Source organism: Fusarium odoratissimum (genome assembly GCF_000260195.1).
Source record: "Fusarium odoratissimum NRRL 54006 unplaced genomic scaffold supercont1.2, whole genome shotgun sequence".
Lineage (NCBI taxonomy): Eukaryota > Fungi > Ascomycota > Sordariomycetes > Hypocreales > Nectriaceae > Fusarium > Fusarium odoratissimum.
In genome coordinates, this window is record NW_022158688.1 from 1,039,180 (window position 1) to 1,060,797 (window position 21,618).

At 49.3% G+C, this 21,618-nt stretch overlaps 6 protein-coding genes across 8 annotated transcripts; 1 reads left to right on the forward strand and 5 right to left on the reverse strand.

The window, feature by feature from the left end:
* Positions 1 to 31: 31 nt before the first annotated feature.
* Positions 32 to 2,437, reverse strand: FOIG_02001 (acetyltransferase; the record flags this gene model as incomplete). The annotated part of the gene is made up of 2 exons (XM_031199048.1): positions 32 to 2,116; positions 2,213 to 2,437. 2 exons carry the CDS (start codon positions 2,435 to 2,437, stop codon positions 32 to 34), a joined length of 2,310 nt encoding a protein of 769 aa, XP_031071085.1.
* A 1,837-nt stretch (positions 2,438 to 4,274) lies between these two features.
* FOIG_02002 (uncharacterized protein) lies at positions 4,275 to 6,439 on the reverse strand (the record flags this gene model as incomplete). The annotated part of the gene is made up of 2 exons (XM_031199049.1): positions 4,275 to 5,474; positions 5,528 to 6,439. 2 exons carry the CDS (start codon positions 6,437 to 6,439, stop codon positions 4,275 to 4,277), a joined length of 2,112 nt encoding a protein of 703 aa, XP_031071086.1.
* A 384-nt stretch (positions 6,440 to 6,823) lies between these two features.
* Positions 6,824 to 8,236, reverse strand: FOIG_02003 (ubiquitin C). Of its 2 annotated transcripts, XM_031199051.1 has the most exons (3): positions 7,735 to 8,202; positions 7,643 to 7,680; positions 6,824 to 7,186 (listed from the first exon to the last, which is right to left on the reverse strand). In XM_031199051.1, exons 1-3 carry the CDS (start codon positions 7,970 to 7,972, stop codon positions 7,001 to 7,003), a joined length of 462 nt encoding a protein of 153 aa, XP_031071088.1. In that variant the 5' UTR covers positions 7,973 to 8,202; the 3' UTR covers positions 6,824 to 7,000. The 2 variants fall into 2 exon arrangements, with proteins under 2 accessions (XP_031071088.1, XP_031071087.1); XM_031199050.1 differs by having other exon boundaries at positions 6,824 to 7,680; positions 7,735 to 8,236.
* A 175-nt stretch (positions 8,237 to 8,411) lies between these two features.
* FOIG_02004 (uncharacterized protein) lies at positions 8,412 to 13,884 on the reverse strand. The gene is made up of 2 exons (XM_031199052.1): positions 10,860 to 13,884; positions 8,412 to 10,805 (listed from the first exon to the last, which is right to left on the reverse strand). Exons 1-2 carry the CDS (start codon positions 13,246 to 13,248, stop codon positions 10,705 to 10,707), a joined length of 2,490 nt encoding a protein of 829 aa, XP_031071089.1. The 5' UTR covers positions 13,249 to 13,884; the 3' UTR covers positions 8,412 to 10,704.
* On the forward strand, positions 8,511 to 10,455 carry FOIG_02005 (uncharacterized protein). Its single transcript, XM_031199053.1, has 2 exons — positions 8,511 to 8,867; positions 9,020 to 10,455. The coding sequence occupies exon 2, from the start codon at positions 9,495 to 9,497 to the stop codon at positions 9,849 to 9,851; it is 357 nt and encodes a 118-aa protein (XP_031071090.1). The 5' UTR covers positions 8,511 to 8,867; positions 9,020 to 9,494; the 3' UTR covers positions 9,852 to 10,455.
* Positions 13,885 to 19,067: 5,183 nt separating the features above from the next.
* FOIG_02006 (uncharacterized protein) lies at positions 19,068 to 20,889 on the reverse strand. 2 transcript variants are annotated; one of them, XM_031199055.1, is made up of 3 exons: positions 19,485 to 20,880; positions 19,151 to 19,431; positions 19,068 to 19,089 (listed from the first exon to the last, which is right to left on the reverse strand). In XM_031199055.1, exon 1 carries the CDS (start codon positions 20,698 to 20,700, stop codon positions 19,621 to 19,623), a length of 1,080 nt encoding a protein of 359 aa, XP_031071092.1. In that variant the 5' UTR covers positions 20,701 to 20,880; the 3' UTR covers positions 19,068 to 19,089; positions 19,151 to 19,431; positions 19,485 to 19,620. The 2 variants fall into 2 exon arrangements, with proteins under 2 accessions (XP_031071092.1, XP_031071091.1); XM_031199054.1 differs by having other exon boundaries at positions 19,151 to 20,889.
* Positions 20,890 to 21,618: the final 729 nt, after the last annotated feature.

A 21,618-nucleotide genomic window follows, 5' to 3' on the forward strand; every position in this document is an offset into this window, starting at 1 on the left:
TCGCCTCTGCCTGTCATCTGCTTTTCAGTGCTTACGCGTTCTTCTTTCTAGCCTCATCGTAGCCCTCCTCTTCACTGTCGTCATCCTCGTCGTCACCCTCTGTCCTTTCTTGATCTGTCTTATGTCGCCTATTCTTCATCGCCTCTCGAATCTTGCGACTCGCCTCATCAAATCCACCTGAAGAGTCCAACGTGGTGAACCCACTGATAGGGAACCCACCAGATCCGAACCCACCCCCGCTGCTGCTTGATCTCGACCTGCTACGGGCTCTGGAAGGCGGTCGTGTAGAGAAGATGCCCACGTGACCAATATTGCTGAAAGAATCGTTGCGCGGGAGGGCTCGGCTAGACTGTGTCGTGCTTCGTCGCGACAGAGCTGGTGGGGTCTCGGGCTCATAGCCAGTACTGGACTGATCGCTGTCTCTGCGGCGATATGCCTTGGGGGATGTGGATGAGCCACCCTCGGCTTTGTAGAGGTCGGGCACAAGTCGTGCCTTTTCAAAGTCATCAAACATCTCAGGCCCCAGCGTGTTGATGACATCCGTTACCTGAGCGCTCAGCTCGGCTCGTCGTTCTCGTAGCTTGTGGATGTTGTAGTTGGAGGTTGGTGTCAAGCAGAGGAGTAGTGGACGCAGAGACTTGAAGATATCCATACCAACCTCACCAAAACGCAGTGATGCAAAAGTGATGCCAACCATGAAGGGCCACAATGCGAAATAAACCACCAGCAGCGGTACGCTCTCAGGAACATAACCCCAGAGACGGTCTTGCCACACCTTGAAAGTTATGATGGCCGAGTAAATATGGTAGAGAGTGGGTGCAAAACCGATTGCCACAAGGATCTTCCAAGTCGCCATGACATCGCGGCCGCGAATCTTGACTGTTGAGCCCGCCAGAGCTGTCTTGGCCTTCTGTCGGCTGATGATCTTGGTCGCTACGAAGACAGGCGAGAAGAGAATCAAACCTGGCAATGTACAAATGAAGAGGAAGAGTAGTTTGATTGATCGGTAGATGAAAAGGAATATGACCTTGATCATGTTCATCTTGGCATACTGGACTTGGTGGTCTTTTAGGTTGAGGTACCGCAATTGAGAGTTGTACTCTTTGACTGCGGCAGACAAGGACGTGATGCGCTCATCGTTCTTGTATCGCTCATATCCCATGCATAATCTGCGGTTAAGCTCGATCACTACGGGAAGTGGAAGCTTCTTGCCGGTGGGGTTGTAGAGTCGGCGAGCGGCCTGGATCACCATGAGTGTGTCGTAGTCGGGTGCAGAGACGGTGACAGAGTTCAAAGCCTGATAGACTGTGTCAAGAACTTGGCCAATGGCTTCACGACGTTGGTTGTTGCAGTAGAGCTCAACGAGGTGACGAGGAATCTCAAAGGGAGCACCGAACTCAACAACCGCACGTGAGCGGAACTTGTGGGCATGGAAGTAATTCATTCCCACAGGTACGATCTTAAGGCCGCAATCGGGATCTTGGGCCAGAGTTCCAAGGGCCATGATAGCGACACCAGCCTTGAGAGGTAGAAGTTCAGTGCGATCGTGGCTACCGCCCTCGGGGAAAATACCAACACAGCCGCCATTGCAGAGCCGAGAAAAGACTGCCTCGTAAACTTTGGTCTGGTCAATGTGAGGTGCCAACTTGAACTTGGTGCCCTCGTAACCTGGAGCAGGACCCTTCACGTCCTTGTTGGTGAAGTTCCCATCTTTGTCGATATCGTCACGACCTGTGAGTTGTTGCAAAGCGATCTTGCTCTTAAAAGGTCGCTTGACACGGATCTCTTCAGGACCGATAATCTGAGAAATATCGACACTGGCGCCACTGGTGTTCTTGGTTGAGGGGAGGAAGAGCATGCCCTGAACCTCACCCTCTCCCTCTCCGAATTTTGTACCGATACCTCGAACAAGAGTTGGGTCGTTGATAGGATCGGGGAGGTAGATGGTGCCAGTAGCTGGTTTGGCAGCATCTTGAGCGCGACCGACGGGAACCGAGCCAACTTGTCGCGAGCCCCATCCGATGAAACCGTGAACTGACTTTTGGGCAATGAGGAGGGACGCTCGCCGCTTAGCTTCGTTACGGAGGGTACGTTGAAGGATAATCGCATCGACGAACTATTGCAAGTTAGTAACTGGTCTTGTCTTGTACAACATATTCCTGGTGCGCTCTATCTTTTAACCACGAGCTCCCCCAGATTATGCACAACTAACCTGATTGGCATGTGGCGCGGCGACGAACAGAACAGGGCCAGTCTGAGGAACACGCCAGGCACCTCGAGGCACAACTTCTCGGAAGAACATATCGACGATGTTGCCGACGGTATATAGGAACATATCGTACTTCCAGTTCACCATAGGGTAGAGCTCCTTCTGCGGGGTTGGGTTCGTCGCGGACTGCGGCGCTGCCGCGTCCTTTGTCCCGGCATGTTTAGACATTGCGGGCTTGCGCGGAAGAGCCCAGCGTTATTGAAACAGGTGCGCGAAACGATATTTCGAAGTCGAGCTGTGGATAGATATTATACAATAAAAATTTCGACAGAGCTAGACAAGCGAGTTGTAATCGATGTGAGGGGCGGCGGGCCTCAGTTATGGAGCGAACACAGGATGGACGGTCAGACGGAAATATGACGAGAGATGATATATACAAATGCTCGGTGGTGTTGGTTCTATAAAGAGGTCTGCATTACTGGAACGACAAGGGTGAAGGATATGGAAGAAGATGCAGGATGGAGATGGAAATGGAAATGGAGAAACAGCTGGGGCTGCTGGGGTTGGGAACAGAATGTACTGCACCTCAAGGAGGGGAAGGTACGTGATGGAGGGAGAGGTGTCTGCCCAGTAGGGAAAGGCTGGTTTTAAAGCTGACAAGCTATGATCTTCATGGGATGAGTTAAAAACCACGGCACTTTACATATCTCTTTGGCACATCACAATTGGTTCCTTTTCTCGAGTCTTTTCTTTGCTGTTGCTGTACTGTCTTTGTCGTCTACGAGCTTCCTTTTTAGTTACAATCGCCCGCTCGCAATCCCTTCTGACGACCGAGGATATATACTTCCAAGCCCTATGGACTATAGTCTGCGGCGCAAACCCCGTACCAACCCGTACTCGCACTCGGCGCTTTTCCCCTGCAAACTGTTTATCATCACTCCACTTACATCGGAGATCCGGTGCGGTACGGTGTTGTAAGGAGCACCAGGGTTTTTGCGCAATCAGTATAGCATCAAAGACATTGTTTAACCCGAGCATGCCGGTCACAAGCCACAAATAACGGTTCTGCATGAACAGTACAACAATATTTACTGTCAAGAGCTTCAATCTCTAGGAAGCAGTCATTAAACTGCACCAAGAACAGAGATATGTACCGTCCTGTGGCCTCCTTTGCCCTGCCGAGAGATCACAAGCCCGAGTCACCTATCCATCAATCACAAGTTAATTCACACCACTATCGTCACCACCCCAGCCACTGATAGTTTGTTCAACTCCGGAACCATCCGCTCCATCATGCTACAGTGCCTCTCCATATGGGTCCTTTACCGAATTCTCTTTGCGAATTTCCGAGAAACATCAACAAGGAAGAGAAAAACGCATCCGTGCACCCGTATTCACATGTCAATTGTTGACTCTTTATCGAGGAGTCTCCATCATTACGGTCACAAAAGGTCTAGAGATTAAAATATGTTGAAAACAAGTAAAACCTGCTTGGCGTAAATCTTGTCTATATCAGCCAAGTCCCAACAAAAATGTCAAGCCAAGTGGTGTCAATGCAGTTGAGACCTCTAATGCACGCACCATCAAAACGAGGGGTGTGCACTCTGCAGCTTAGGCACCTATAAAATCGCCGTGCCTCCCAACCCGTAAGACCGTCTGCTCATCCCGAGGCCGAAGGGATCTTTAGATTTCGATAGAAGAGAATAGACGAGATGCTGGGTTGGGTATTCTAAACCTACAGCTGCACAATGCTACACACCTTTCCCCAAACCCCTGCTTCAATATGCAATCGTCGTGATGTGTTATGCTGCAACTACCGTCACTGTTCATATTTTGGTCGTAGGCTTAGGGTAGGTACCATTTTTCACCACAAGTACACCTAATGCATCACGGATGGTCATGTGCTGGAAGTTGTCGCGATGTTTGAAAGCCGTTATTGGTTGGTATTAGTAACTTGATGGTACCGAACTATGGGTAATTAAACGTCTTCTCACGCCTTGGTAACCCGAATTCATCAAAAGCAACGCTGAGAAATATCCAAGTCCAGTCCAATGGCCTTGAGCACTTAGCGTTTCCCACGTCGCCGGCTCTTCTTCTCTGGTACACTTGCGCTGCCGCCTTCTAGCTCGCCCTCCTCAATCTTGCCCTCATTTTCCAACTCTTTCAATTTCTCTTGCCCCGATATAAACATGCTAAGATCGCGATTCATCTCTTGAAGGTCAGCATTCTCTCCTTTGAGTTTCTCCAACTCTTTTACTATTGCTTCGTGGTCGCTGTTGAGATGCTCAATCCGCTTCATCAGTCCCTCGTTCAAACGCTTTTCCTCTTGGAGAGATTTGCCAAGGTTGCGTGCTAACGTTTCGCTCTTGCTCGCCTTGTTACGCTCTCGAGCAAGTTGCTTCTCTAGCTCTGGTATCGTTTCCTGGCTGAGAGTTGTATACTTTTCATCGAGCACTGTCAGCTTTTCCATAGCCTTTGAGGCTTGTGCTGCAGCTTCCTCGGCCGCAGCAGAAGCTTTCGAGGCCTTATCGACGGTCTTGCTGATCAGTTCTTCATAGTATGCCCTTTGAGATTCCAGTTGACTCGTGACCAGATGCGTGTACTCCAGACCAATGCTGTCCAGCTTGGCTCGAGGAACAACATCCTCTTCCTCCAAATGACTGACTGACCTATTTCTCGAAGGAAGTTCCACAACCTTCCCATCGCCTTTATCTCGTATCAGTCGATGAACCCACATGTCTCCAGCGTAGTCCCAGACATGCTGTGTTTCCAGCTCCAGAGCAAAACAATGGGCTGTCTCTTTCCAGTGATCTTTTGCATGGCCACCTTTGTATCGGCCACAGCCCACGTAGCCGCAAATTAAACAAATCCATAGATCATCTGTGCAATCGCAGATGCTGCAGAGATTCGAGACTCCAGACCCAAATGGCTGTGAATGAGGCCCCGAAGGATCTGATTCCGAGGTGGGTGAGGTGTTTGTGAATCGACAGACAGGACACCCAGCACCTTTCCAATTTTGGAGGCATGTACAGTGGAACACATGAGAGCATGGTATTGTCATCAACCCATTTGTCTCATCCATGCGTTCCAAGCATACAGGGCAAGTTGGCAATTCCACGAGATTCGGTGTCGGTGGAGGAAACGGTCTGAGGCTGCTTGACATGCCAGCCGGTGAGGATAGGGGGGAAAGAGCCGCGCTTGATTTTCTTCGTGTTGGTGTTTCGAATGTTATACTCTTGACAAAAACTACATGGCAGATTTGAGGCTGCATCATTGTTAGAGATAGGCGTAGAGAAACTGGATGCTTTGGTCACTTACTTCCACAGTATTAAAGACCTTTCCATCGAACTCTCTCCGCCATTGCTTGGCCCGAAAATTGTCTCGGAACTTGAGCAGGACAAGATATCTGTTCATCCGCGATGTCATGACCATACGACAATGACTGATATCTCCCCTCCATTTTTCTCCAACGAAACCCATCAGGTCACCTGGCGACATATACGCCGGGACTGCTGGTATACAAAGAGTTGTGCAGTCGGTATCCTTTGAGCCACTTGCTTCAGTTTCTTGATGGTTCGTCTCGATGAGCCCGGAAGTCTCGTCTTCTTCTCTGTAAAAGTGTACGACTCCCCAGCCGAGCTCAGTATTTTTTGTCTCGAGAGGAAGAAACTCGGCTTTTGTCGCTGTACCGGCTCCCCCGAATGTTGGCCCCAGTGAAGGAGCCGCAGAAGGACCGCTTCGGGTCGTCTCGCCTGCCATTGCGTGCCCAGTCCTAAGGTCGACCGTCTCGAGGCTAACACGGCCAAACCGCCAGTCTCTAACTGCGTTCTGTGGATGTATCGCGACACTTGAGTTCGGAGGCGGAAAGCTGTTAGCTCGCTCGAGCCACTGTCTCTCGGTTACAATCTCGATTTTCCGTCCGGAGTCTTTGACCGATGGCCTCGCAGCTGCGCCACAATCTATTATACCGAGATTCGACGAGGGCGAGTTTTGCCTCGTAAGAGTGTATGGAGTTGCGTGGTTCGCTGAGTCGTGCTGGGGATCTATAGATCTCGATACTTTGTAAGTGGTTCGTCGGTCTGGTCGCGGATGGGATGGAAAGTCGTCGAAGACACTCGCTTCAGGAGACGGAAGCCAAATTTCGTCTTGAGCCTTAGCTGCTGATGTTGCAGCGACCGGATCAGGAGTCGGATAAAGCTCGAATTTGAGGTGATAGAAGTAAGACGGCATAGCCTGATGTATCAGTCTGCGGTTGAACCGCTCGCTCGAGAAAGATGCACAAAGTCTTGGTCGCAAACTCAGGTTGATCTAGGTACAGAGTGAAGTGTATCGTTTGTTACTAAGGAGGCCAAAATAGATGATGATGAAAGGGTGGATATTTGTAAATCATCATATGCCTGGGTGTGACAGTGACGACGACGAAGAGACCTGACTTAGTGGGTACACGAGTATTTAAAGAGGAAAGATTTAAACTTGCAACTTGCGGCTCATGAGCTCTATGTCGGCCCCACCCATCATGAGCTGGCTGCACGTGGAGTACCCGACAACTGAGGGGCAACTCCACACAGCGTCAACAATATGGCAAAACATGGAACATCACAATGAACAAGCGAGTCAGAAGAGATGACAAATAGTCAAGTAGACTTCAATAGAGTCTATTAGCACCTTGCAGAATATTCACAAGGGCAAAAACTACATAATAATCATGACAGGCCTAGAAGTTGCCTGATCTCGAATTCAATGCCAGTCCCTAACGCCGTCATAAAATCCATCACCGTTCGTTGGAATCGCTTACTGGCCACCGCGAAGTCGGAGAACGAGGTGAAGAGTTGACTCCTTCTGGATGTTGTAGTCGCTCAAGGTGCGACCATCTTCCAACTGCTTACCAGCGAAGATAAGACGCTGTTGATCAGGGGGAATACCCTCCTTGTCCTGAATCTTGCTCTTCACGTTGTCGATAGTGTCACTGGACTCGACCTCAAGGGTGATGGTCTTTCCGGTGAGAGTCTTCACAAAAATCTGCATACCACCACGAAGACGGAGAACCAAGTGGAGAGTAGATTCCTTCTGAATGTTGTAGTCGGAAAGAGTTCGGCCATCTTCAAGTTGCTTGCCAGCGAAGATGAGTCGCTGTTGATCGGGAGGAATACCCTCCTTGTCCTGGATCTTGCTCTTCACATTATCAATGGTATCGGATGACTCGACTTCCAGAGTAATGGTCTTTCCAGTGAGGGTCTTGACGAAGATTTGCATACCACCACGGAGGCGGAGGACGAGATGAAGGGTAGATTCCTTCTGAATGTTGTAGTCGGCAAGGGTTCGGCCGTCTTCGAGTTGCTTTCCAGCAAAGATCAGGCGCTGCTGGTCAGGAGGGATGCCCTCCTTGTCCTGAATCTTTGACTTAACATTGTCGATGGTATCGGACGACTCGACCTCAAGAGTGATGGTCTTGCCAGTGAGGGTCTTGACGACTATGAGGAGTTGTTAGAAGTAGCTCATGTGGCGACGAGGTCGGTGTAACTTACAGATTTGCATACCACCACGGAGGCGGAGAACAAGGTGAAGAGTGGACTCCTTCTGAATGTTGTAATCAGAGAGAGTGCGGCCGTCCTCAAGCTGCTTGCCGGCGAAAATCAAGCGTTGCTGGTCGGGGGGAATGCCCTCCTTGTCCTGAATCTTGGACTTGACATTGTCGATAGTGTCGGAAGACTCAACCTCGAGGGTGATGGTCTTGCCGGTCAAGGTCTTGACGAAGATCTGCATGATGGCGGTGATCTGTCGCGGAAGTGATGTGGATAGATGGTAATCGGATGAAAGAAGGTCTTTATTATCGCTGGTCTTGAGCGAAAGTGAAGTCTTGGGTGAGAGATGTTTTGGGAAGAGAAGAGGATGAAGTTAGAAAGAGGTGGGAGAGGTTTAAGTACTGAGGGGGAAGGTTTGTTTGATAATCAAGCGGGCGGGCAGGCGAGAGGGGGCGCAGTGACCGGATTACGCCTGCCAGTGACGAACGGCACCGGCAAGGCAGCGTGGCAGACAACCCAGGAGCGCAGCTTCCGGGGGGATGATTCATGAGAGCGAGTGACGGTTGCGACTAGGGAAGGCTCCAGAATCTGGCCAGGCTGCAGAGCGCCACAACAAGTTCTAGATACTTTTTTTTATGTGGTGCTACAGCTTGATTAAAAGTACTCAAGACCTGTCACTTATCGCAGTGAAGTGGGTCCAAGTTTCGCCAAAGGCTGAAAGTCAGACTGATGTCAGGAGCGGTGTTTGGATGTCTATTTGTTCATTCATGCTCTAGCATCTTCGAGGAGGATCTCGAAGCACTTAGAAATATAAAAGCAAACCGTGGCCTCAAGTTCAATCCAAGCCTTTATCTGACGTGCCTACAACAACCAACAACCACTAACTAAACTAACAAGTCAAAGCGTGTCTACCATAGACCTACGCAGTCACTTATCCATTACCGTCTCATTCACCATCTCACCGTGATTCACCACACATCAGCAGATACCCACGGTCTAGCGCTAGAATGCACGAGAGCGGAGTGGCGGAGCCTGGAGCGGGCATGTCGCCACTTTACCCCGGGAAAGACAAAAAGCAATGCTTGTTTGGATGTCTCGAACAGACGCAATTCGACCATCACAAATTTGTTTAAAAGGTTGGCTAATTATTCAAGCGTTTTCTGGGAGATCGCAGGTGATCATTCCCTAAAGCTTCAGTGACCAAGCCTTTGGCTCAGGAACCGATGGCAAACACTCTGGATCAACACGCCGAGATAACTCAAAGTGGATTTAACAGGATATGGAGTAGGTCTAGCACCATTGTCAGAGACGGGAGACTTGGTGTACCTGGACGGACACCTCTCTGGCATCAAGAGCCCAGCACTCAATTCACTTGCAGTCTGCTATGCTGAGTTTTCACAGCAGAAAACTTGACGACGCTCAACTCTCAGTCCAAGTTCCAGATCAAATGTCGCGGGGGTCACCGACTTCTGCCGCCCGCTGAATCCGGTCTTGTCGGTGCTCGCGACGTCATCAGCCAACGATTCTGGCCCGTGAGGACCCTGTCTCGAAGACTACCCTGTTCGCATCAACTTCTTGAACTTGCTGCAACACAACGAGGCTGGTAACGTTTCGAGTTTGAATCAATGGCAATGCCTTGAATTCGAAGGCATTCATTTCCAGCCATGGTCGTCTTGTTGCTTTCATCTGCGAACAATCGCCTCACTGTTTCGATTCGTTATCAAAGCTAACAATGAGCTTATCTCAAACAATCATTGCTTAACATGGCGTCTTATCATGACCCCGCCTTTGTGGTGTTGGCAAGGAACCTCGTGAACCACCCAGACCCCCGATTCCGTGATAGCTCGGCGATGCCTGAGGGTGTCTATTGCCATCGGTCCGCCCCAACAGCCATGGTGTTTCAGTTAATGTCATGGCTGACTGTGTTTTTCGCTTTCCTCTCCAGCCGTTGCAAATATGCGCCTGGATTAGGAAACCTCCTAGTGTCGAGTGAGATATTGTCTCAAAAGCTTCTGAAGTTGGGACTTCAAATGATTCAAGCAGAACATTACAGGAATGGAGCGGCCTCGGGGGTAATAAAACCTGACCTTAGAACAAAGTACCAAAGTCAACTGGTTTAAACATTTATTAAAATACACTAAACTTACCCAAGCCTCTTCATCACTTAGGACAAAAGTCCTAGGTTTTCTTGCTAGTTATCTAACCATTCAGAGGTATCATGGTCATGCACTGGTCATTCATTCACAGCTTCCGTTCAGACTCAAGTTTAAGGGTTTAAAAATTCCATTCGATATACTTGTGGCAGCTCTGTAGCACTTGCCAAGCATAGAGCCTTTTTTGTAACTATCCCAATATCCCTTTGACAAACTGCTAAGATAAAAAAACACGATTCGCTCTGCTCTTCGTCGTCGACTTCGCACTCTGCTTGTCGCGAGTCCAGCCCACTTGAGCTCACCAACGCCCTCCAAAGACACTGTAAATCACACACACCTCCCATATAGGCTTATCAGCCATGCGAAATCAATCATTCCTCAAATGCCACATCGTCAAACATGATCCCGTAATAACACCACAAAATGGGTGAGGTTCGCTATCATCTGTATGGTACGGTCGTTCTTCTCTGTCTCCAAGACTTTAAAACAATAAAACAATAAAATATGATAAAAAGAACTAGAACGCTCTGTCTTCTTCAGTCATACAATCATAGAAGAAAGTCATAAGAAGGTCATAACACATTTTCCCGTGTCAGGTAGCTTCGTGTTGTCGGGCGGTGACCAGCCGTGATAGAATGTTAGAGTCATGTTCGTATGCTCAAAAAGGACAAATCTGGGGTCGCTGTTGACCAAGATTGAAAAGGCCTTGTCAACGCTTTCGCTGTGGTAAAACAAATGCAACAAAGGAAAGGAGAGCCCCTAGAGGGCCCTATCATATGTTTTGACATTGTCATAGCATCGTGACTTGAGTAGCAGCATCTTAGTTGGCCCGAATAACAAGCTTCGAGAGGAACTTGTTGGACAGGGAGTCGAAGTCGTAGCGGTCAAACTTTGACTCCTTGCGGGTACGAAGATAAGCCTCTGTGATGGTCGTTAGTACGCGATATATGAACAATACTGTCAAGGTGTACATACCGTGCTTGATGACATGCTGTCTCACTTCAGTCATGGCCTCGCAGACCGAGGTGTTGTTGTGGAGGAGGTGGCCATGCTTGCGTGTGTCCCAGTCGGTGAAGGCAGGGAGCTTCTGGGAAATGGCGTGGAAAAGACCCACAATAACACCAACAGGTGTTGTCTCCATATCAGTGCAGAACTTATTGACGGCAACAGGGTCGGGGACTCGGTAGTGGCAATCGAACTGCATCTCCTCCCAGACGGCAAGGAGGATGGAGGCAATCATGAAGATGGTAGGCCAGTTCTTCATCTTCTCACCACTGTAGACACCAGAGTACAGGGCAGAGAGCTCCTCGAGGATATCCTTCTGCAACTCACGCCACATGTCGGCGAGGGCACACTTGATCTGGAAGTTGATCATGACGGGGGCGACAGTACGACCGTAGTACTTGGAGTCCTCATCGTCGATCTGACCGTCGAGGTCAACCTCAGATCCCTGGTTCTCAACCATGGTGATGTGCATGGTGAGGTTGTAGGCAAGGACCAGCTTAAGCGACTTTCGGATAACAGGCATCTTCTCCTTGACATAGTAGCGGTGAGCGGTCTTAAGGATCTCGGTGATAAAAGGTGTACCCTCGAAATGGTCGTCAATGAAGTCTTCGAAAGGACCATCAATGTGCTTGTCAAGATACTCAGAGAGTGCATCAAGGCGAATACCCTCAGCACCAACGTCAAGCTTCTCAGTGCGGGTCTCGAAATCAATGGGCTCCTGGTCGGTAAGTGTGGACTCGACCCAGTCAACCGAGAAGCAGCTATCATCGGCAACGAAGACCTCGCGAACCATAACGGGGAGCGCAAAACCGTAACCGTGGGTGATCCACATAAGGGTCTCCTTCTGGGCGAAACCCTTGACGTTGTAGACCGAGACACCACGGTCCATGTGTCGCTCGTAGTCGGCCTTCCAGTCCTTCATGAAGTAACCAATATCCTTGATGTCGATACGAGTGCAAGGAACTTGCCAGAGACGGGCGTGAGAAGGCTGGCAACCAGCACAGGGCTCACCCTTATCGCAAGTCTTCTTGAGGAATTTGCATCGGAGGCAAGCTCGCAATTTTCTGATCTCACTAGCCTGCTTTCTCTGCTCAGGTAGAAGAGGTCCCTTTCTGCGGCCAACCTTCTTCTCAACGGTACCATCCTTCTTGCCATTGGAAATACGTCGAACAACATTCTTAGTAGTGCTCTTAGCAATGGGGCTCTTACGAGGACCCGAGTTTCGGCGGGTAGTGCTGCTAGAAGCTGGGGAGACAGATCCGGCACCACTGCCGGGGCTATGACGGCTCGAAGAGGGTTCAGACTTGATAGGGACAGTGGCGACAGCGGTGGCAGCGACAGTGTTGGTAGCGACAGGCTCATGGGTATGTGTGTGAGTGTGAGCGTGGTTGTGATTGTGGCCATCGTTGCTGAAGCAGTTGCGGTGGTTACCAGCATCCACATAGCCGTCAGACTCGGGAGAGAAAGGAGAGTAAGGGAAAGGCGCAATCTCTTCGAAGCTTCCAAACTCCATGGAATTAGCGCCATCGGATGAATCGGAATTGGTTCTCAAGTGAAGAGTTTGGGAAGGGTTGAAGATAGCAGCGCCCTGCGCGTGAGCTTGTTGGAACTGATCAAAGTTGGGCTGATTCCAATCCACCATGGCCCAGCCCTCGCCCGAGGATGAGGGAAGAGACAAAACCTCGAGGTATGTACCGGTAGGCGAGTTGCTTCCGACGCTATCAAGACGAGGTAATCCATCCATCTGCAGAGTATTTTGGAATTCTTGCCAGTCCCCCATTCCGGTGTTGGGCCATACGGCTTGTGTGTGGTCGTCCATTGGCAGTCCGTTGAATGTCGATTCGAGGAGATTGGCCTGAAGAGCAGCCTGTGTAGTCGCGGGAAGATAATCAAGGGGGTTGGTCGGCTGGAAGTTTGCAGGGAAGGCATTGAAGCTCATGAGGGCAGCATCTTGGATGAACTGTGTCATATCAGCAGCAGCGAGGTGCTGCTGTTGCTGTTGCTGTTGCTGTTGCTGTTGCTGTTGCTGAAGGGCCCAATCCGTCAAGGGGTTCACACTTTGCTGAAAAGGTGATTGTTGTAGCGGCGAGTGCTGGCTATGAGGACTGGCGGATTGAGATGGAGGAGAGGACTGGTGCTCCTCCGGGCTCATGGAGGCATAGCCATGAGAGTTGTTTGAAGACATATCGAGGGGAACAGCCCAGTGTCGGGCGTCCTGGGGCATGATGTTTGAAGCAGCCGAAGGACTCGAATGGGTCGTGGCTGTCGAGTACGTTTGGTAAGCAGCGCGATTTCGAGTATCGAAGGTCGTCAAGTCGAGATAGGCATCACCCCCGCCGTTGTTGAAGTCGTAAGTCATTCTGGGCAAAAAACAGAAGGGGAGCGGAGTAGGAAAAGGCGGATGATCGATAATATTGTAGGAACTGAGCGGACGACACCGCTCTTTCGTGAAGTCCCTTGTTGAGGTGAAGGGAGGAGGTCTGAGGTTTTGGAGCAGCTGGAGAAGGAGAGGGACTGCTGGAGAAGGCTCAACGGCGGGTAGATCATGGGTTAGTCTCGCTGCTGTGGGCGGTTTGTCGATGGGGGAAGAAGCGGTGAAGCCGTCGGAACATGCAGCCAATGGCCAAGCCACCTGAGATGGAGGCGCCCACCCACTAGAGTGGCCGCTACATAAGCCTATCCGCTGGCGGCGTCCGCGCCAGTGAAGAGCACACGACCCGCTATGGATCGCATGGATCCCGCCTAGCACCTCACAGGCTCACATCCCGGGAACCCTTACTGTACTGGCTGTTCTGCTGCAACCCTCCTGCGCCTCTTCCCGGGTGTTGGACATTGACCAATTGTGGAAGTGGGATCGATGGCATGACAGAACCTGGTTCATCTGTTAAGGATCCCTCGTTGGTGCCATGTAAACACAAACAGGTTTACCCCGAGCCGGGTCTAGCCAACCACCTTAGTAGCCGCGGCCGCCGCCATCGCTCGAAAGCCATGATCCAAGGTTTCGGTTGTCAGAAACTCAGTCTGTAATCAGAAGTCAGTCAAAAATTTCCGAGTACAGACCCTTATCTCGGTGATCATGCTGTTTTTTGCTGTCTATACCACCCTCAGCTCTACCATAATATGTCGCTCTGTGATTCTGCGATAAAATACCGTAGCATATCTATTCCCTCATGGTGTAAAATGAATTCTGTCTCCTCACCAGACCCCGATCCAGTCGAAACTCGATAGACTTCCCATGAATCAAGGACTCGACCTATCACCAGTGATCAAGGCCCTAGTCAGGACCCGAAGGGCCCATAATCCAGCCATCCTCCTCCGCCAGGATAGTAGCTTATAGGCTATGGTATACTATTTTTCACTTGGCTGTCCGCTTGTCAGAGAATCACGATACGTAGCGGGTCTGTTGTGCCAGCAGATCCATTGTGGCCATAAATCGTGCATGAAATCCAGGTACCCAGTTGTCTATGTTCCTGAGAGGGTGACTGGCCTACGATTCTAGTTGATAGATGCGAATTTTCTAATATCGATATCTTCTGAGCGCTCTGTGATCTCTGTGATCCAAAGATGAGGTTGTTTAGTCAATGTCGTGATAAGATTCAGATCTGCTTGACTTGCGCCATCTTATTTCTCTAGTCCCAACCTTGTATTAATTGAGGCCACCCCACCGAGGCCCTTCAAGTGTCAAAAAAGGGCCCGGACCGGACATGATACAGTGCATTTGGCGCTTCAGAAGTTTCATTCCGACTAACTTTGGCTGGGATACAGTGTGTTCTCAGACTGTCTACGAGCTCGATAATCTGTCATCCTTTGCCATCCCACCAGCTCATCTTGCAGCAAAGCATCGTTACAGCACAGCATTGTTGGTGGTTGCATTGCTGCAATGCAAGCAAATGGACTTATAGTGGCAATGACGAGATAAGCACCAGTAGGATTCACACATCACGAAATGTCCATCTGGCCAATCCCCCTCACCTCTTGTCCTCCTGCATATTATTACCTATCCCGTTCGCCTGCACGCCGTGCATCTTGATACTCCACCGTCTGCTACTATGTGGTGCAGTTGCAGTTCTGCCATAGCCTAGACAGCACAGCAGAACTCGCCGCTCGCCCACTCCGAGATCAAGTCAAATCTGAAGACATCGCCGAGGCCTGCAGGTCATTCTCAACCTGTATAGGATGGACAGTACGGCGGTAAGCCACATGCTGATGGTAACACAACCATGGCGGCATGGCCCTTTCAAAATGTCTCGAGGCTTGGAATGCTGCACCATCATCCTGCACGTGCGATAGTTTGACTTGCTTTGTACCCCCGGTACTAAGGTATGAGTTGTACGGTCCGAGCCATGTCACGCATTACATTGTCTGAGTGAGGAGTCTCGGGATTTTGACGGCCTTTACCAGAAGAATGAAGAAGAGAAACCGCATTGGCTGGACAGACGAAGCAAGTTGCCACAAAGCATCGGATGTTCATTTGGCTGCTTGGGCGGTAAAACTCCAAGATGGATCATCTTCAGCCGTCTCACCAACCTAGGCAATGGACCGAGAGCCATTACAACCCTTTGCCATGGACATGGCCTCACTGTTTACAAGAGGACAAGTCCAGCGCCAGCTTCGCCGAAACACTAACCCTTCAAGACTGAGACCCGGACTCCACCTCAGGGTCTTGCAAGGGCTGGCTGGTTTAGTTAAGCCGTCGATCCCCTCAAACACCCCATTTGGCTGTCTGGTGTGGTGGTGATTGCCAGCGAACACGTCCAGGATCAGTGCAGAAACATCTCCATTCAGGACATCACAGCCAATAGATAACCGGCATTTAGCAGAATCTGGTTTATGATGCTCTCGGGAGATGCACGATATGCCCCGCGAACTTGAGTTAATGCGGCAAATCGTTCGTCAGCTTTTCAGTTCCCATTCAACCTCGTGGTTCGTCGTTTATTTGCGGATAGCTGATGTGGTTGATCACGATTAAGAGCGTCCATCATTGTCCATTGATTTCTAGACATGTCGCTTTCACATACAATGTTTGGCTGGGCTGATGAAGTCGCTATGATTGAGATGAGAATGTATAATTGGTGTTGGGTACATCTCCATTGATGTCGATATTTCGCTCATTAGGCTTTCAATAGTCGTTGACGCATACCATACGTGCTTCCTCAACTGACCAGGCTACCCCAGGCTTGCATTGGCGAAGGCATAACATCACAATGCTGAAAGCAGAGAATCGTCAATCGTCGATCCAGTGATCAATTGCATTGATAGTAAACAAGATCAGAAGCCTTGCAAGCCTTGGTTTCTATTTAGTGTCTTGACTAGTAATTTCTGCACGGCAAGTATGTAAAGCATCAGGGCGAGCGAGAAGTCCACTTCAGGCTATCAGCGATCTTGATCTAGCCTGGCCATCTCCCGCGTTAGGCGTGCATACATCGATATATCGATCATGGAGGAGACAAGGAACTACCGGCGATACAAGTGTATCAGGGCAATACACAGCCTGATGTTGTGTCTTCTCAGCCACGTAAAGACGCTGGCCAGCCTCTCCGGAGTAATGAAGCAAAGACCATATGGTGTCTGTGTGTAATGTTTCTCAAGCTTAGTAGTAGCACGAGGCCTCAAGACATGGCGCACTGTCTTCTCTGCGACCTGCGGCCAGACCGCAACGCACGTTCATGCTGGGAGGTGGGCAGTGATGTCAGAAGCTCCCTCGAGAGAGCGGGATGAGACAATATCTAACACTAACACACTAAGATTCCGAGTCTCATGAACTCGAGGGAATGTAAGCTGACATGCTCCGTATCAACCTCTGACTTCCCCCTGATACAGCTTCCTTAGCTGATTCTTGATGTGTTGACCGCATCTGATGCTACAACCAGGGTTCTCTTCAACACCCTGGCTATTCTCCGTGTGCACGTCTCATCTTGTGGTAGTGCCCCCTTTGGTATCTCTCTATATTGAGTCTAGTCCCAGATGGATCTGCGGCCTTATTCACGGAGAATCGATGATGCGTGGTGTAGCAACGGTGTCTCTGATAATTCATGCGGATTAACTAGTTTTGTTTCTCAACAGAATAGCACGAGTCAGGACGTTTGAGAGCAAGGCGCGCGCCAACACTTAATTGGCTCATCCAATGATCAAGGTTCATGTTGATTACAGACTCTGTAGGGCCGAACAGGTTATCAAGGCAAATGGCATGTTGTTCACGATTGGTCTGGCCAACGCAAAGGGTTAACAGATGTAGCCATAGTTGGCAGTTGTCCGTAGTAGCCGCATCGTATCTCCCGGTAGTTCCACAGTCGATGGATTCGATGCGCCGGCTATTGGCAACTCTGTTGCCATCAGACCATTTTTGACGCAGGGGTAGATTTTGACGCTCATCAGAGCAGGGGATAATCTTCGGCGGTGAAGATTTTGACCAAACACTGAGGAAGAAACGACTCCATTCCTCGATCCGGATTCTAATTCAGGAGGCTTCAATCAATACTGCCGCTTATCGTGTTGTCTCTCTCTTTTTACCTTTCATCTGGCTGGCCGAGAATATGGGGATCGGCCCCCGACACTCCGCTTCACCTCCACAACATCTCCGAGCCGATCGCTCCCCGCCGTGGGCCGTGGGGACGCAATCCTCTGTAACATCTGGTCTCATCTTCGTGGCCCTTAGACCATCACAGGTGCGCACTATCAAAATGTCGTGGCCACGTCGATCTGTCGTATAGTTAGTTACGAGGGGCTGAGTTTGTGTTCACCTGCACCGGCTAAGGATCAATCCGGTGCAGTCTGTATTAGTGGCCATAAGCTGGTCACGCAGCTGTGAGAAATGAAACCAAAAAGATAAACTATCATCATCCTTCATTCCTGAGGCCAACATCCGAGGTTTGTGCCAAGTATCTCACATCATGGCGGTGGTTTCTTGCACGTAGAACGTCAAGTTCGTCCTTAATCTTTAACCGTTGTACGAGAAACACTGAGTAGTCTCACTAGTACTACTCGATCAATGCTATGTCGTCAGATTCTGCAGCTACACTCAAGATCACCAGTTGTCGTGCAAGTGTGGCCGTTGGTCACCTCAACTGTTGATTGACAACTCACAACTGCTCCACCTCAAGATATAATATCTCCTTACTACACTATCAACATCTTCATCGTGGTGTTACAGTCTGCATAGTATCGGCTTTCATTCATCAAGTTGGATGACATTCTGCAGGTAAACCCAAGGCACCTTGGCTCCTGTCTTCATTGCCTTTGGGCAGCTCTGCAGCTGTTCACCTAGGATGATAGGCTGAGCCCCACGCATGCATGTATATGATGTAGAGCCAGATTATGTAGCTAATAATGGTTCTTTGGGGACATATGCATGTATGTGTTGTTACATGCATCTTGGTCTGGAACCTTCCAATCGCTTTGTGTTTGGCAGAGCAGTTTGCTCGAGTCCGAAGTCGAAAGACTGTGACTCATATTTGGCTTGCTATGAAGTTGATGCATTCCCTCCGAGAACGTCCTCAACTACATGCCTTTGAGTGGCTTGACTCTCATGGTATGAGGCGCAGCTATGTAATAATTAGGAATCACGCTGATAGCATCATGTCAAGCTGTATTATTCGCCTGAGGCTCACTACGGCCGAAGCAGGACCCATCGACTTCAGGTTTATATCATTGTTCCATCTAATCTACAGAATACCTCGACTGAGGACAAGTGGTTTTGTTGCCAAGTTTCACTGTGTTTGTAATATGTCACTCAAAACATACTCAAGCCGTGTCACTGTGATGTTTGCCACTAAGTCTTCTAAGAGGAGTTCCAGTAATAGGACTTGCAGATTCTATACACGTTTCTTCACAATCAAATATTACCCGGAACCACATAGTATGGCAGTCTATATGGTAGCATGCACTTCACAAACAGAGAACGTATTAGATTTATGACATTGCCAATATACTTTTACATCGTACTGCACTGTGCCAGCGACTATCATCAAATATCGGGGGGATGGATCATTGAGACGTGCAAACTGGTATCTTGAAAGGATCACAGTCATTAAATGTTGCAATTCATCACTCTGCCGGTCAACGGAGAGACTTGTTTGCAGACTCCAGGTTGCAACTGATCGTCACATACCTAAATCGTGTTGCTTCACCACAGACCTTTTAGTATCGCAGATTCAAGCTAGATAATACGCAAGGATATATTCAGTGATCATATGGAATATCCCTAGACTTGTTGGTTTCGCTTTTCTCGATTCATATCTTGCAAGAGGGGAACAGAAACATACAAGTGCTGGATGTATCAATTGACTTTTACGTTATAAAACGATCGCCACGCAAATAAGCGATACGAAAGTCATTCAATATCAAGTTCACATGCTACCAAGATTAGGTCTGTGTTCACCGACGAGTTATTCAGGAATAAACATCTGAAATTATGAAATAACTCATTTACCATTAACATCGACTATGGGGTATATAAACGCAACCGGATAGAAACAACAAACCTGCTGGCTGATCATGAATAGCAGTGAGACTTTTGAGAACCATCAGCGTGCAAGACCGACAACTGATTGACATGAGCATATGAGAGACATGTTAGAAGAGGGAGAAAATACTAGCCCTACAGGGCTTTGAGGATCCTGCAATCATCAGCCAGGACAGATGAAGAAATGTGTTAACAAATCTCAAAGTAGACAACAAACCTCAGTTGAGGTCTTTGTTAAGGTTGTTCTAGCTCTGTCCTTACATAGGACTCTTACTGTCCCAAGATTCGGCGCACGCCATAACATTGATGTGCATGCTCAGCGAATCCTTCTGTGGACCATAGACGAGTCAACAGCGCAAGAAGAGGTCGATAAGGCCCAACATCCGCAGGCACAAGCTCGGAAAGCGTACTCTGGGGAAGCACGCCTTGCATGTAGTGGCTATAAGTGACAAGGCATCCCTGGCAAAGGACACCTTTATCGGTGCCAGCATCTGAGAGGGATGGGAAACGGATGGAAGCCATTCCGCCAAAGTCATCCTCTACAACCTCGGCCTTTCTTGGTAGTCTTGAGAGATCGCAGCCTGGAGGATCTAAAGGAGCCTCATGGAAGTGCCTGAATATTGCAGCATCTTTCATGGACGTTCTCCCAGGACGATATGTTGGCCTCAGTCTGGTCAGCTTCTCTGCCGAGCCATGTATCTCTAGGGCAAGCTCCTTTGCTTGCTTGACGCTGACAAGGCGTTCAGCCTGCTTATGCACGAATTGGAACCTCAGACCAAAGGTGCCAGGAACGCTGTGCATAACAGGAATGCGTTGGAGATCATGGTCAGTGAGACTAAAGCACTCCTTCGCCATAGCCGGAGACGTCATCCGGAGAGCCTGGTTCTCATAGAGACACTCAAAACAAACCCTCTCACAGGTTGGCAGGAAGAGAAACCCCCCAAAAGCGAGACACGAGACACATCTGCTCTGCCGGAGAGCAGAATGAAGCAAGGTAGCAGGATGGTAGCTCAAAAGATGAGTCTGTCCCAATACAGCCAAAGCCTCGGGAGCATGTTGGACCATCTCCCAATACACCGGCAGGTCCTCGATCACATCCTTTCCTAGAAGAGAAACCCGCGACAGGCGGGACAGAGATTGGAAGTCGAGGAGATCAAGCACAGACAATAGAAGCTCTGCGGGGAGACAATCCAATTGGCCTAGAGAAGAAGCCAGAAGTCGTGGCTGGTTGGAGATGGATGTAGTGGATGGGAGCAATCGATTCCGGTTGGGTACATAGCGAATCATGCCCTTGAACTCTGATTCCTCGGTACGGGTGAACTGTTGGAGGACGTTGCAGTGTGTAGCCATGGCGTGTTATTAAACAATATGTGAGAGTGTAGTTAAGTTATACGACAAAGTTGGAAATCTTTCCGCACAATGATGCAAAGAAGAACAAAAATTATAGAAGAGACACTAACTTAGTAGACGAATGGACGACACTAGACTTATAGGTTAGAAGAGAAAAGCGGTAAAATAGTTGCACGAGTGAGTGCTCTTAGACCTCTCGAGAAAGGCCGAGGTTACAGGCTGTGTAGAGACTGACTCAGCAGAGTGAACCGCTCAGATTCCAGGATTTAACACAGAAAAAGCAAACTTGGAGTCTAGGGATATTGCTTGGACTGGACGGATACGCACAGCTGGGTGGGCTTTCCCTGCATGGGCATCAATTAAGCGCGGGGTCTGATATGGTGTTGGGGGCACTAAAATAAGTGAGGCTCTGATCTTGATGGAGTATAAATCTGATTTTCTACAACCTCACAACTACCAAGCTGTTTGGTACAGCTAGCGCTATATCCTATACTCTGGTTCTTTTCTTTTCTCTCATACTCAACACATCTCTTGCTTGTTTTTATGACAGATACCATGAGCTGTCTACTCCAAGGTCCTTGTCTCGGCTATGTACCATGGATGATATCGTGCATATGCCCCGGACCGGTTTGACAAGCCGGTCTTTGAGTTCCGGTCATGTCCCCACCATGAAATGTCTAACCTAAGCATGGGTGCATATTAGAGCAAGATGCCATGCCACTGCACCAGAATATCTCGTGGTGTTTTGTTCCCGCGGAATTCCAGAGTTTCAAAGGGCGTTATCAGCGTATCGAATAAGAGTGTTTGATCTGTTTCTTATCATAATAGATTCCGTGGTATGTGTACTTCCTCGGATCGGCCCTTTGTTATGCTTGAGTGACATGACGTTGGATGTCGGCAAACCAACCGGCTTATACA

What these genes read in the sequence shown, in the direction of transcription:
- FOIG_02005 (XM_031199053.1), top strand. Translation starts at nt 9,495, where the DNA reads ATGGCGTCTTATCATGACCCCGCCTTTGTGGTGTTGGCAAGGAACCTC.
- FOIG_02006 (XM_031199054.1), bottom strand. Translation starts at nt 20,700, where the DNA reads ATGGCTACACACTGCAACGTCCTCCAACAGTTCACCCGTACCGAGGAA.
- FOIG_02004 (XM_031199052.1), bottom strand. Translation starts at nt 13,248, where the DNA reads ATGACTTACGACTTCAACAACGGCGGGGGTGATGCCTATCTCGACTTG. An exon ending in ACAGCATGTCATCAAGCACG is followed by an intron (nt 10,806 to 10,859) that starts GTATGTACACCT and finishes CGACCATCACAG; the next exon opens with AGGCTTATCTTCGTACCCGC.
- FOIG_02003 (XM_031199050.1), bottom strand. Translation starts at nt 7,972, where the DNA reads ATGCAGATCTTCGTCAAGACCTTGACCGGCAAGACCATCACCCTCGAG. An exon ending in CCGTGGTGGTATGCAAATCT is followed by an intron (nt 7,681 to 7,734) that starts GTAAGTTACACC and finishes AACTCCTCATAG; the next exon opens with TCGTCAAGACCCTCACTGGC.